The 13,729-nt window shown below is 32.1% G+C and overlaps 2 protein-coding genes across 7 annotated transcripts in view; both read left to right on the forward strand.

Moving 5' to 3' along the window:
* Nucleotides 1-1,468: 1,468 nt before the first annotated feature.
* Nucleotides 1,469-11,108, forward strand: LOC111061658. Of its 4 annotated transcripts, none has more exons than XM_039422145.1 (6): nucleotides 1,469-1,615; nucleotides 1,921-2,135; nucleotides 4,854-5,135; nucleotides 6,994-7,125; nucleotides 7,977-8,082; nucleotides 10,100-11,108. In XM_039422145.1, the coding sequence occupies exons 3-6, from the start codon at nucleotides 4,854-4,856 to the stop codon at nucleotides 10,156-10,158; spliced, it is 579 nt and encodes a 192-aa protein (XP_039278079.1). In that variant the 5' UTR covers nucleotides 1,469-1,615; nucleotides 1,921-2,135; the 3' UTR covers nucleotides 10,159-11,108. The 4 variants fall into 4 exon arrangements, with proteins under 4 accessions (XP_039278079.1, XP_039278080.1, XP_039278078.1 ...); XM_039422146.1 differs by having other exon boundaries at nucleotides 1,473-1,615; nucleotides 1,941-2,135; XM_039422143.1 differs by lacking the exon at nucleotides 1,921-2,135 and adding an exon at nucleotides 2,347-2,422 and having other exon boundaries at nucleotides 1,503-1,615; nucleotides 10,100-11,024.
* Nucleotides 11,109-13,212: 2,104 nt separating this feature from the next.
* LOC111056397 overlaps nucleotides 13,213-13,729 on the forward strand; it is a 35,652-nt gene continuing 35,135 nt past the window's right edge. Inside the window, exon 1 of one of the 3 annotated variants that reach the window (XM_039422148.1) lies at nucleotides 13,213-13,534. In XM_039422148.1, coding sequence (XP_039278082.1) covers nucleotides 13,444-13,534 — 91 coding nt within the window. In that variant the 5' untranslated portion in view covers nucleotides 13,213-13,443. The remainder of the gene's footprint in view (nucleotides 13,535-13,729) is intronic. The other 2 variants (XM_039422149.1, XM_039422147.1) reach the window with 2 other exon arrangements.

Below are 13,729 nucleotides of genomic sequence, written 5' to 3' on the forward strand. Positions count from 1 at the left end.
GACAAGTGATTACACAGTTGTGTGGAGAAGCCAGTCTATTGCTGTATTTCCATAGGGTCTATAGTTTCAATGAGGTACTTGTGGATGAGAATACTGCGTGAGGTTTACTGTTCACAGAACTACTAGTATAATAAGGAGAGGACTGGCTTATACACGTACGGGATAGGAGATGCACGAATGACGCATCATCAACTACTGGACTTATTAACTTGAAATTCTGCGTATAGATTCTTTATTCACAGAGAATGGGTATAGGCCTATTTTCAATTCTTAAAGATTTCATTACGTCAAGTTTCTAATTGGACCCTTGCGGAGCACGGGTTACCTGCTAGTCTATATATTCTATATATATAAAAAATGAATGTATGTTTGTGTGTTAGTTTGTTGTTCTCTATAGACTCGAAACTACTCGACAGAACGGATGAAACTTTGGGAATATGTTGTGTGAATATTGGGGATGGTTCTGACCAGAAATTTTAATAGGGGGGCTAATAATAATTATATATCATCCATTCACAGACCTATGTTTTCGTAATTGTCGGCTGAGCGGCTAACGTAGATCGGGAAGATTATCATGATTCAAGATCATGTTGTGATAACACGATTTAGCATCTAAACTTACCAGCTGTAATAAACACGTCACTCTGTGATAAAAATGTTTACTGGTATTAAAACGGTAGTTTTAAGCACATAGAAAGTCCGTATTTAGATGTTAATGAAAATATGTTAGATAAATTTCATGTTTCACCAAATAAAGTCAAGTGTGACATGAGATACATTGACTTTTTGGCGGTACGAAGTTCGCCGGGTAAGCTAGTTTCTGTATAAAAAACAAACACTTATGTGTAAACATGCGTTTTCTCAACCAAAAACATCATTCAAGCATCATACGATTACTCATAGCGTAGTGATTCATAATATTAACAGTCATTAAATTAATACGCATGAGTTTCATTAGCCTATGTACATGATTCTTCTATCAGCTCGTATGACAGGATATATTCAATTCGACAACATGGTCTATGCATAGTTGACAATTTTAATACATTCGGTAATATTGGATCGCAGAGAATGATTCAAAATTCGCTTAATTTGGCATTTTCACGGACATTTTCTTCAAATATCAACTTATTTTATACAGACTGTATGCACATTAAATTTGTGATCTATAACGGACACTTATACAAGAGTACCGTTCTCATCACAGTGTGATAGTGTCCATGTATACAGATTAAAGTGAATCACCACTCCTTGAGAATGAATCATTAATTTTCAATCACTTCTTCGATCTAATATGTAAATCAACGGCACTTGAAAATGAATCAGTTTCCAATCTACTCCACAATCCATTAATTAATTGTTCATTCCCCCCCAAGTTCATTACACCACTTGAACGTATGAATGGGCAGAGAAAACAGCTGAGCAGAGCGTTGGCAATTTTACAGAAAGTCTTTCTATTTTGGGCCAACTCTTTTTTGAACCTTCACTCGTGTTATAATCATCATCAGGTGAACGTTTAACGTGCTAAATGTCAATACTTCGTTGAATAATTGTGTCTTACGTCAATGTTGAAAACGCAAATTCATTTTTGATGTATGAGTGATTTGGTTTGAAGGTGAATAATCAATTTATCAAATAATCAATTTATCGGATAATCGAGTTGTCTAATTTCAAAACTTGTTAACTCCAACCAAACTTTTTCCCACAAAGGGAAAAAACTGTGGTTATATTATACAAGGCAATAACAGTTTGGTAATATTTCTATAAAATGTAAAAAAATACTTTTATTGATGTATCAGGTCATAATTACTTTATGACCGATTATTTTTATAATTTACTCTTTAACTCTTTATATTTACTTTTACAACTCGATTATCCGATAAATTGATTATTCATCAATTACTTTTATTGATGTATCAGGTCATAAACCATTGATGTAGAATTTTTCAGTGATTTAAAAAAAACAAATGCACATAAAATCAGTTTATCCATAATTATTACAACATCGAGTGATAAGAAGACTATTGTAGTGGGGTTTTATTAGGCTAAAGTGTGATCAAGAGCAAGGCAGTTCATTCAGTGTTTGGTCAAACTATTTGTGTGATTAAAGGAATTCCAAATAGCAGCAATTTAAGGTCAGTAGAGAAAAACTTTTCGTAATTTTCTGTATAATGTGTTTACATCAATATATTAGGTCTATTTGAGCATTTGTTTATTTGAGCATGGAATCAAGAAACTTATTCAGGAGTTGAAAATAAAATGTCAGGTGGAGCAATTCAAGATTAATAGAAAAGGATTTTTTCACTAATATAAGTTTGTTTATATGAATTTATTTGTCCATTTCAGCATTTGCTCATTTGGATATGGAATCAAGATAATTATTTAGGAGTTCATAATAAAATGTAAATTGGAGCAGTTAAAGGTTAGTAGAGAATAATTCTTTTCCCACTTTTTTCTAAGATAAGTTTGTTTATATAAATTTATTTGTCGATTTTATCATTTAAACATGAAATCAAGAAAATTATTCAGGAGTTAATAATAAAATGTAAGGTGGAGCAATTAAAGGTTAATATTTATTTATTTATTTATTCGTTGATATAATTACAAATCATATTCATGATTGGGATAAAACAACAGGCATAGCCCAAAACTATTCTGTTCCCAAATTTTGATAAATAATGAAATTGTCCGAAAAAATAGGTTATGTTCTTACTGAGGAAATTTAAAGTTCAAAGTTCTGTCCAAGAATATATATTAGCTAGAAATTTTGATTTTAGAATGATTAAAATACCAAATTATAGTCAAATTTGCACTTAATATCACCGCACTTTGAATAAATTAAGTTATTTCAGAAAATTTTGAAGCCAAAAATATACACACAACTTTCAAACTAGACACAGCTGTTACAAACTAGAGAAGGGGTTTCCCACTTTTTTCTTATATAAGTTTGTTTATATCAATTTATTTTCATTTGAGAATTCGAGCATTTGTTTATATTTGAGAATCGAGTATCTTATTGAGGAGTTAATAATAAAATTCAAGGTGTCTCATGCACGTAGTTGAGAAGGAATTTTTCCTTAATTCTCTCTTATATAAGTTTGTTCACATCAATTCGGTTTTCTGTATTTTAATTTGAGAATGAGATCAATGAAATTAGCCAGCAGTTGATAATAAAATTCTAGATATCTCATATAATATAGGTTGAAGCGGTTTATTATTGTGTTACAACATGACAGAACAGTCTATCCAATGTCATTAACCTCAGTGTATACCGGTATATGATATATTATGTTCAAAATTTGAAAAAACCTAGAATTTCTCAATTTTGCCAAAATTGAACCCAAGTCTCTCGACCACATAAAACACAGTGTTTAGCCATAGAAAAAATATTGCATAAGTAGATAGATATCCCATGGTATAGGTCGTTCATGTTCCAAATTACAAACCGATTTCTTGTTAACTCAAGCCGATCACTGTCGACTACTGTTTATAATTACTGTGTTGTTGGGGTGAGAGTGTAAGAACGGCACAGTATGAGAGACTACCAGCGTCACATAGCTCCACGAAAAACCGCTACGTTGACTATCGGCTTCCTATCCTAAACGTTCAATATACCATGGGATATCTTCTTATAATATTAGATACTATCTTTTCTGTATGCTATTATTATAAATGATACAGCATCACCACACATTATACAGTATCAACACAATATGATACAGTATCATGTCAACAACATAAACATATGATACACAACAACATAGTTTGATACAAAGCTTCCAAACTTTGAATTTATTTTACAAACCATGGGATATCTTTTTATGCTATCTTTTCTCTATGGTATTGTCATAAATGATACAGCATCACCACACATTATAAGCACAATATGATACATTATCATCTCAACTTGATACTCAACACCATAATTTAATACAGAACTTCCAAACATTGAATGAGTTCTATATGGTTTATACTACAAACCATGGGATATCTTCTTATGCTATCTTTTCTCTATTGTATAGCTTTACACTGCTACAGTATATACAGTCTGTTCTGGAGTTCAGAATTTGATACAGTATCAACACAATATGATACAGTATCAACTCAACTTGATTCACAACACAACTTTATACAAAACTTCAAAAATCTGGATGAATTCTACAAACCATGGGATATTTCCTTATGCTATATTTTTTCCATGATGAAGCTTCACACTGTTCATTGTTTACTGTTCAGTGTTCACTGTTCAGTGTTCACTGTTCAGTGTTCACTGTTCAGTGTTCACTGTTCAGTGTTCACTGTTTAGAGTGTACAGCAGTCTGTTCTGGAGTTCAGAATTTGATTGAACAATGTGCACGCTTACACTGTTCTTAGAAGGCTTCCAGCGTTTGATTCTCTGTAGGAATCACATCGCTATATTTTAGTGTTTGACGGAGGGAGCTTCAGACATCGTATAGGAACGGTTTGTAACAATAGTTCAATATGCTTACGAATTTCTGATAGTTTATCAGGCAAGATATAGGTGATACTTTTCGCTTTTAGAAAAAACGACTAGCAGTCAGATATTTTACAATAAATGAATTAATCACTCACTGTGACAACGAGATCTTTCGGCAAGTCCGCCATGGCAGATGAGTGATTAATTCATTTATTGTAAAATATCTGATTGCTAGTCGTTTTTTTCTGAAAGCAAAAAGTGATTTAATAATAAGCAGTTCATGATGGAAAACAACATTGAAGAAATATAGAGATACTTATTCATAATGAGAACAGAAGAATATTGCCTAGTAGCACGAATTTGATGAAAAACTTACAAACCTAATTGTAATGTTATTTGTTTAATGTTTTTTCAGATGATGTCGTCACACTTGGTTCGCGTATTTTACCTCCTTTTCTTGGCACTAATCGGCTGTAACGGTCTCATCACTTCTGGAGATGGAGCAGAGGATGACATTCACGTGAAAGAAGTTGAAATCGGCGCTAATCACGAGTTGAAATGTGGATGCAATGACGACGACCACCGCTTCCAGTTCTGGGTGATCAACAATAACTTTGTCATTGGTCCTAACAGTTACTTGTATGTTGATGCCAATAAGTACAAGGGAGATATGCTCAACGGAAAACTGCTGATAAAGGTGAGACTCAATCAGTCAATTCAATTCAATTTTTATCTTTATTATTTATTGATTGATACAATAATAAGTAGCCGCCTATGTACATCATCAAAAATGATAAGGAGAGAAAAAAATAAGGTAACCTTATGCTATTCCTCTACCAGATTTAGAGAAGGTTACACATAGTCCAAAATATGTTAATCTATTTTCAGAAAGTGTGTATTTTACAATACATTTCCCTGAAAATAACTCCTTTAATATTGAACAAGTCTGGATAGAAGAGAAGTTAAATATTGGAGGGTTTTAATATTGAACAAGTTTAGAGGAGGGGTTAATAGGCCTACAATAACAATAATAATTATAGATACAGTAGGCCACAAGATAAGAGAATGTTGAATTTCTACAGTTTTAGTTCACAAACAAGGGCACATAATATAAATAAACTGTAACTAGGTACTGTAACACAAGCAACAATAAAAAAATAATTCCCGTGATAGCCAATAACAATAAATATAGAAACAATAATTGAATCTTCTGATAAGCTTGACAATATATAAGAATATTGTTGAATTTTTTTCATAATTCAAACCAACAGATGCAATCATTTAAATAATTCAAACCATAACCAATTTATAATTTATTATGTTGTAAAAAGCAATCTGCTGATGTCAGGAAACATAAAAAATAGAATAATAATTATTCACAATTCTGTCAAAATTATGTGGATAATTTCCATCAAAGTTGAAAATGCCCAGCAAAGAAGAAGGATATGATCTCGAAACTGCAACCTGTCTTTGTGATTTGCGCATGCTGCAAATTAATCTACAAAATCACTTGAAGAAATCTCTGTTTGGTTGGGCTTTTATACTTACGTAATCACAAGTTGAATAAATTTGTATCAATTATCAAATTAGAATTCATTGATTTGGATTTATAAAAATGAGCCTTTACCCTATCCATGCCCAGAGTAAACTCAAGAATCTTGCCAGTTAATCTGTAAGTTATATCAGTTTATTAGATCATAAGTGATGATGCCTCTTTCGTGTATCTCCTATCCTGCACATGTAGAAACCCATTCCTTTCTTCATGAATCAAATATTTTATCTTCAAATTTCTGTATAATGTTATGTTTCAAGTGTTTTAAAATCTATTTGTGTCATGTTTCCTGTTCATATTAGTACCGGTAATATGGTAATATACAGGTACATGTATTATCAATACATGTATACATGTAATAACATGGTAATGTGGTAATATACAATCAATACATGTATACAATACATGTATTATCAATACATGTATACACGTATTGATGATACATGCACCTGTATATTACCATATTATTACCATATTACCGGTACTAATATGAACATAAAACAAATAGATTTTAAAACACTTGAAAAATAACATTATACAGAAATTTGAAGATAAAATGTTTGATTCATAAAGAAAGGAATCAGTTTCTACATGTGCAGGATAGGAGATACACGAATGAGGAGACAAGTTCTATTGTTCATAATTCATTAAATAGAATTATAGTACCTTTTGAAATTAATAAAATAATAATAGATTAAGAATACAACAAATAGTTTCGAAACAAAACTACTCATATTAGTAGACGTTTATTAGAAATTTATTTTCACAACCTGACGATGGTGTGAACTCTGGAACTATTTGTTGTATTTTTAATCTATTATTTTATTAATCTCAAAGGGTACTGTAATTCTATTCTACAAATAAAAGAACGTAGCCCTGAATTTATACATTTTAAGAAGATATTTTGTTCATGTATAGAAATGTTAATGATAATGGGTTCCAGATTTCCTATCTCATCCTATTAACATATTCCATAACATTATTCTATTTATGATTGTTCCAGAATATAACAGTGAAAGAGCAGGGTATTTACACATGTTTATGCAAACATATGGACAGCCGCTCTTACCATGTCAGATCCACTGAGTTGGTAGTCAAGAGAGACTGGGAACAAGTGTATGACAATGATAAAAAGGTAAGTGACACTCCTTGATTTATTCATAATTATTTCCATGGAATCACCACGTTACCATAATTGAATCAGGTTCTGGGGTTTACAATGAATTACCATTACATTTACCTTTCTGGGGTTAATAATTCAAATTTAAATTTCATGACAGTATAAGCACGCACCTATGCTGTTCAAATCTATCAGTCCATAAATATGGAAAACGACACATGAATTTTTAGAAAAAAATTGCATAATGACAGAGATAATATAGCATAAGATAACAACTGATGCTATCTTTTCTCTACGATAATGTGAACATTTCATTCAAATTTGAATTTTGTAGAAGCTGAATATAGAGAGCTAATTGAATGAAAAACAGGAAAAATAATGTGAGTGGCCTGGAACCCCAAAACCTGAATCACAGTGTAACGAAAATGTTATGAAAATATAAAGTAAAAAGGTAGAATGAAAAATAATGGGAAATCATGTTAGCTGAATATGGAAGAGGTGTCATGAAAAATATTGTTTGGTAGTCAACGTGTTAATCTAAGAATTTCACTAGTATGAAGAAATACTAATGGAGTGATTTTGATTTGACAAATTAAGGTTTCATTTGAACGAAATTCTCCATTAAGAGTATCTTTAGTTTACTAAATTCATTCTCGTGTATAGGCTCTACTATAGCCAAAGGATTGATTATTATTTTGCTGGACTTTGTATTAAGATTTATTATTATATGAAATTATAAATTTCATTCGATTTCTCATTTTTTTAGAGACAAACATGTTTGAATGATGACTGGGTATGAGTTTCTTACTACTTTTTTATGTGGCGAAATAAAAAATTTGTTTTGATTTCTAAATTTCTCTTTACAGACAAACACGTTCAGAATGATGCTATTGCTGGGTATGATGCTTTTCTTGGGATTTCTTATATTCATCCTGTTAACATTAAGGAATAACAGATTAGTATTTCTGAAGGGTGAGTCAGAACCTTCTCAATTATACAATTCCAAATAAGGTATCTAATAAATAATAACATTTTTTCTAGTATATAATAAGTAATCTCTAATAAAGTATGTAGAGTGAATTTTGATGTTGTGGAACTTTTCAACAATTGAAGGGACTTGGGATATTGTCAAAAAATCCATTTTTTATTATTATTTTACAGGAGCATGCTTTCGTGTGTGCTCACACATCATCAGCTGTAAGTTTATAATAATAATAAAATAATTTTTATTGAAATAAAGTGGGATTTTGGACAATATCTCAACTCTCTCTGAATCTATGAGGAGCAATCAAAAACAAATCCAAATCTAAGACTACTTGAATTAAAATTTCTTATACGTCATGTGACTGATATTATCATCTCCAAAGAAACAATAATCTCCCGGTCGTGTGTTGATGGGATAAACCCACGAACCTTCCCATCATGGAAAGGATGATATTTCATGGACCATAGAATAAAGATTTTGAATAACGATAATACAATGATGTAACTACATAGATCGGCGGTGTTTCAACAAATAATCATATATAAAATTTTTATATCTTTTTTCAGAGAATCGACAATTGTTTTTTGAAACACCACCGATTTATGTAGTTACATCACAATATTATATCATTATCGTTATTCAAATTGCATTAGATCTCTATTCCCATTGATTATTTTATCATGCTTTGTAAAATATGTTGAATAACATAACAATACTGTCATTATGTAAATTAGTAGTGTATAAGCCAGTATGAGGTGGAGATAGATCCTATAGTGAGATGCACGTTATAATGACAGTGTTCTATTAGCAATGGTAGGCTATTGCTATCCTTGTCTATCAATCAACAATGAAAATAGCGCTATTTCTTTATCGCTTTGCTCTGTTGTCAGATCGTCTTTTAACAATCTAGAATTGATAATTAATTGACAAAATATTTTTCATCCTAATTATGAAAATTCATTATGAAATTATTGAAAAATATACGGTAATTTATTGCTTGATAAAATATAATTGATTAGTTTAAACGATAATGAACAGTTAATCCATCAAGTATGTCGAAAGATATAATGCAATGAAAGTCGATGTTTTCCCATATAAGTCTGTCTTGGCGTCTGACTTCTTGCCCGATATTCAATGGCGACGATAAATGAAGGAGGCATCATGCTTCCAAACGCTTGAAGGTATAGCTTAGTCATCTAACTATATACCGGGTGATTACAAATGAAATAGACAACTTCAATGGTCTCTTATATTACTGTTTTGTTGGGGTGAGAGTGTAAGAACGTCACAGTAAGAGAGACTATCAGTGTCACATAGCTACATGAGAAAGAAGTATTAGGCTAGGCGCACACCAGTTAGTCAAGACAAGACAAGACATGATCAGTCACAATACTTCACATTGTTGCTTATGACGCAACTCACACTGATTAGTCATTGCAATTAGACATGTCTTCATAAGCAACTATGTGAAGTATCGTGTCTGATCATGTCTTGTCTTGTCTTGACTAACTGGTGTGTGCGCCTATAGTGAGATCCACGTTATAATGACAGTATTTGATCAACTTTGGTTTTGCTATCCTTGTCTATCATTCGACAAAGCCGGTGGTGCTATCCTTTTCTAGGTCCACAACGATGCCAATTATGTTTTTGACAGTGTAGAAATATAATAAATTAATGCAGAGAATCAGCATCGCTATTCTTCTATCTTTACCACTGCCATTATAACGTGAACCTCACTATAGCTTTTTAGGACTATCAGCTTCAGCATTGGAAATTGGAACATAAACGCCCAATACCATGGGATATCTACTTTTGTGTTATTTTTTTCTCCATGGTTAAACTGAGCCTGTGAATGTTCATTTTAGAACCAATATTATTCATCTAAGAATCTGTCAATTCTCCACGTATTTCAGACCCTATCTTCAAGGCGTTAAACTGAGCCTATAAATATTCATTTTAGAATGTAATTTATGTTAGAATCTGACAATTTTCCACGTTTTTCAGACCTTGATGTGAACGAGCCACTAAATCTAGATGAAAGAGAAGGCAGGCACTTCTTATGAGAGACTGCGTAGCTCTTCAACACAATATGGCGATCATAGAGCTAGTGTCTCCACCTACGACAATGTACCTCTGGATCGGGGCTTCCCTAAAGAGTTCCAGACCAATTCATCTATGCAGCACGTCTGATTCACTCAATATTCATTGATTCATTCAGCTGAAGATGAGGGAATGAAATCACCATTCAATCAGCACGTCTGATTCACTCGATATTCATTCATAGATAAGAATGATGATGAGACAGGCTAACTTCTATGTAAATTAATAAGACTTTAAATAATCGAGAGAGACTCTAAGATTCATAATTGGAGGTTTATGGCCAAGGAACATATTTTAATGAATCAAATGTAGTTATATAATAGTTCATGAACTTAAAAGCCCAAATTACTCATCGGTTTAGGCCTATATAGGTACTGCTTATTCAATGAATTTTCTTATTACTTTGTTGTGATGGACTAATAAGGCTAATAAGAGATCTTTCTGGTTGCAAAAAAATTGTTTGTTAAAGCACTTATACTGGAAAACTGGGAAATATCATTTTATAATATAGCTTATACTATAAATATTATTTTTCTATTATGAAGAATGTTAAAATGAATGTTCTCGTGTGGAGAGATATAGGCCTATCATTCAAGATATTATAATATTGAATGTATTCTCATGCTGTCATATATATGTTGTGTATAAGGATAACTGAAATTCAAAAATTAAGTTATTTCAACAATATTATTTCCAATTTATAGAAAGAACTCCTTCTTCACATAGGCCTATAGGCTATGTTTTAGTATTATTATGGATTTTCTTGTGAAGCTATATTATAATAGGTCCATCTATTCTTAATAAAAACATTTTGATAAGTTGAAAACGTGCCTTAATTTAATTTTCTACTGAGAATATCAAGTAGTGGTAGTGTGTGACAATTGTCATTTGTCAAATTTTTAATTTTCAATTTCAATTTATCAAGTAGCCTACAGTAGCTACATATTTTTGAGAATACGCCTATTTTTTATCATCACGTCTGAATTACTGGACTGATAGCCATGAAATTTTGCATATTGATTTTTATTTATTTACTGAGGTTGTTTATGAGCAGGACCTCCTATATACTACCGGACCTGAGCCTAGAAAAAAAATGGCCGCTGTATGTGGTGGTTTTATAAAAATTCCTACTTGGAAAAAAATCTCTAATCAGCTGTTAAAGAGTGTCTCAGTTTGTCGAAATCTCAGTTCGTCTACACTCTGTACATAATTACTTCAGACTTGGGATGGACATGCGCAGCAGAGAAAGCATACTGCGGGAGGGATACAGAGGCGCGATGTTGCCGTTTTGAATCGCCCAGCGATTTCCAACTTCTAGTGACTGCTCATGTGCTCATGTTACACATGTGAAGTTTCCTGCCTGAAAGCGGTGAGACGACTGACAAATTGGCAACTGCGCTTCTATCAATCACTGTAATTGGCTGATCTCCATTCACTTCTCTGCGTTGCATATTCCCCCAAGACTGAAGTAAATTTGTACGGAGTATAGTTCCCGATTGAAATATTAATGCCGGCCACCACATAAATTACGGCGGCCATTTTTTTTGTAGGCGCAGGTTTGGTATATAGGAAGACCTGTTATAGGCCTATTTTGAATTCTTCAACATATCTGTAGGTCAAGTTTTCAGATTGTCAAGCTATGAATTATTATACCCTTGCGGAAACGGTTACTTGCTGTAGTCCTCATAAATAACAACAACAACACTTGTTTTCCACTCGAACAATACTGTTTTGCTTTCTAGTCAACCAATGCTGTATGTGTGAATTTCACTGAAGGTATTTTCAACTTAAAAGTAGGTTTACAGCGCTTCATTAATTTACATATTTTGGAGGTGAACCAGAGAGTCTGGTCCGGTTGCTGAAAAGCCTTTCAAATTATAATCCTATACTATTAAACGAGCAACTTCTGTTTATATGTTTGGATGTTGAGATTTTTGGATTTTGAATGTTTAGATGTTTATATGTTTGCATTTCACCGGATCTCGAAAACGGCTCTAACGATTCTCACGAAATTCAGAACATAGTAGGTCTGTTATAGAAAGATTCGATTGCACTAGGTCTCATCCCTGGGAAAACTCGCTGAAGGACATTAAAAGGATAACTAGGATAAATCTTATTCATCTTTGGAAAAACAGCTTATAATAATTATTTCGTCGTCTGTAGTTGGTTAATGGAATTGAGAGAGCGAGTTCATGTGTGTGGAACTGTGTCAAAATTATATGACTCAGCTGTTAAACTTTTGTAATCATTCAATCAGGTGTACTTAGTGGCGGTTGCAAAATAGCCGGGTTATTTTGAATCCTGATTAATTCCAGAAGATCCATCTTTTGAAATGGTCTTCTCTGATTTGGTTCACTTGAAGTTAATCAGGATTAAAATTCAACCGGCTTTTGTGCAACTGGGCCTTCGTGAGGGAAATTTTTGCGTTCCTCTGGGAATTGATCTCAATCTACTGTGATTAGATAGAACATTTATGTAAGAATGTTATATAATTTCTTCTTTCGTAATAATTTTTATATGCTTTTGTACTCCAGAGCGAAGCTCGGTTCCCGATATTAATGATTAAATTGCATATAAGCCAATAAGAGAAGACTTTTCCAAAAAAAAGATTTCTTTGATTGGTTCATGTGTAATTTTCATTCACAGTTGAAACTTAGCAGTCAATTGAGTACAACTGAGCCTATTTCTGCCACCCTCTTGCACAATAAGGCCTTAAAGTTGCATACTGTACCTCTTTGCTCTTGCATGAATATTGTCAAATTATTTTGAGATAAATGAGCAGTCAGTCTTCCACATCCTAAAAAAATCAATTTATCTATACAACCATGAAAATACAATAAATATTTATGCTAGCTATTTTATAAATCAAACCATAAGCTAAATAAAGTTATATGGTTTCAGCAAGATTTAAAAAACCTTCAAAAGCTCCTATAGCTTAACATATATATGGTATTTTTCTATCAATTTCTTTGTCTTCAAAAATAAAATCATCTGTCAAACAAACGTAGCCTATCATTAGAACTCAGTGTTTTAGTTTTGGATCAAATTTTAAAAGGATTCAGAATTTAAATTCAAATTGGAAGGTATGTGTCTATAATAGTAAAGAAGATTTTTTCACAGAAGGGTTAAAATTTACTGTTGATTATCTTTGGACTACTTATTCCTAATCACAGTTGAAACATCTAGTTATTTGTAATAGGAATTACAGGAAAAACTCAAAATTGATTAGAAATTCAAAATTTTTGATTATGTGTGATAACAACAGTTCAGAGAAAAGTAAATGTTCAGGAAAAGAAAAGGTTTCTCGCTGTAAACATGGACATAGGAAATCATCAACTGGTAAGCAAGTTATTATTTTATTTGTACAAGAATATTATTAGATTTTTCTTATTGACAAGTTAGTTCAATTTTATAAAGAAATAAACTCATTAAAGCTGCGTTTACACCAAAGTTATTAACAAAATGGTTATTTTTTCGTCCTTATAGATTTTATTAGATTGAACGGAACTTGACAAACACATAATGTTCATTATG

Source organism: Nilaparvata lugens, chromosome 2 (assembly GCF_014356525.2).
Source record: "Nilaparvata lugens isolate BPH chromosome 2, ASM1435652v1, whole genome shotgun sequence".
Classification (NCBI taxonomy): domain Eukaryota; kingdom Metazoa; phylum Arthropoda; class Insecta; order Hemiptera; family Delphacidae; genus Nilaparvata; species Nilaparvata lugens.

Coding starts and splice junctions, on each gene's coding strand:
- LOC111061658 (XM_039422145.1), top strand. CDS start 4,854: ATGATGTCGTCACACTTGGTTCGCGTATTTTACCTCCTTTTCTTGGCA. Junction 5,136..6,993: donor ACGGAAAACTGCTGATAAAG/GTGAGACTCAAT, acceptor TGATTGTTCCAG/AATATAACAGTGAAAGAGCA. Junction 7,126..7,976: donor TGTATGACAATGATAAAAAG/GTAAGTGACACT, acceptor TTCTCTTTACAG/ACAAACACGTTCAGAATGAT.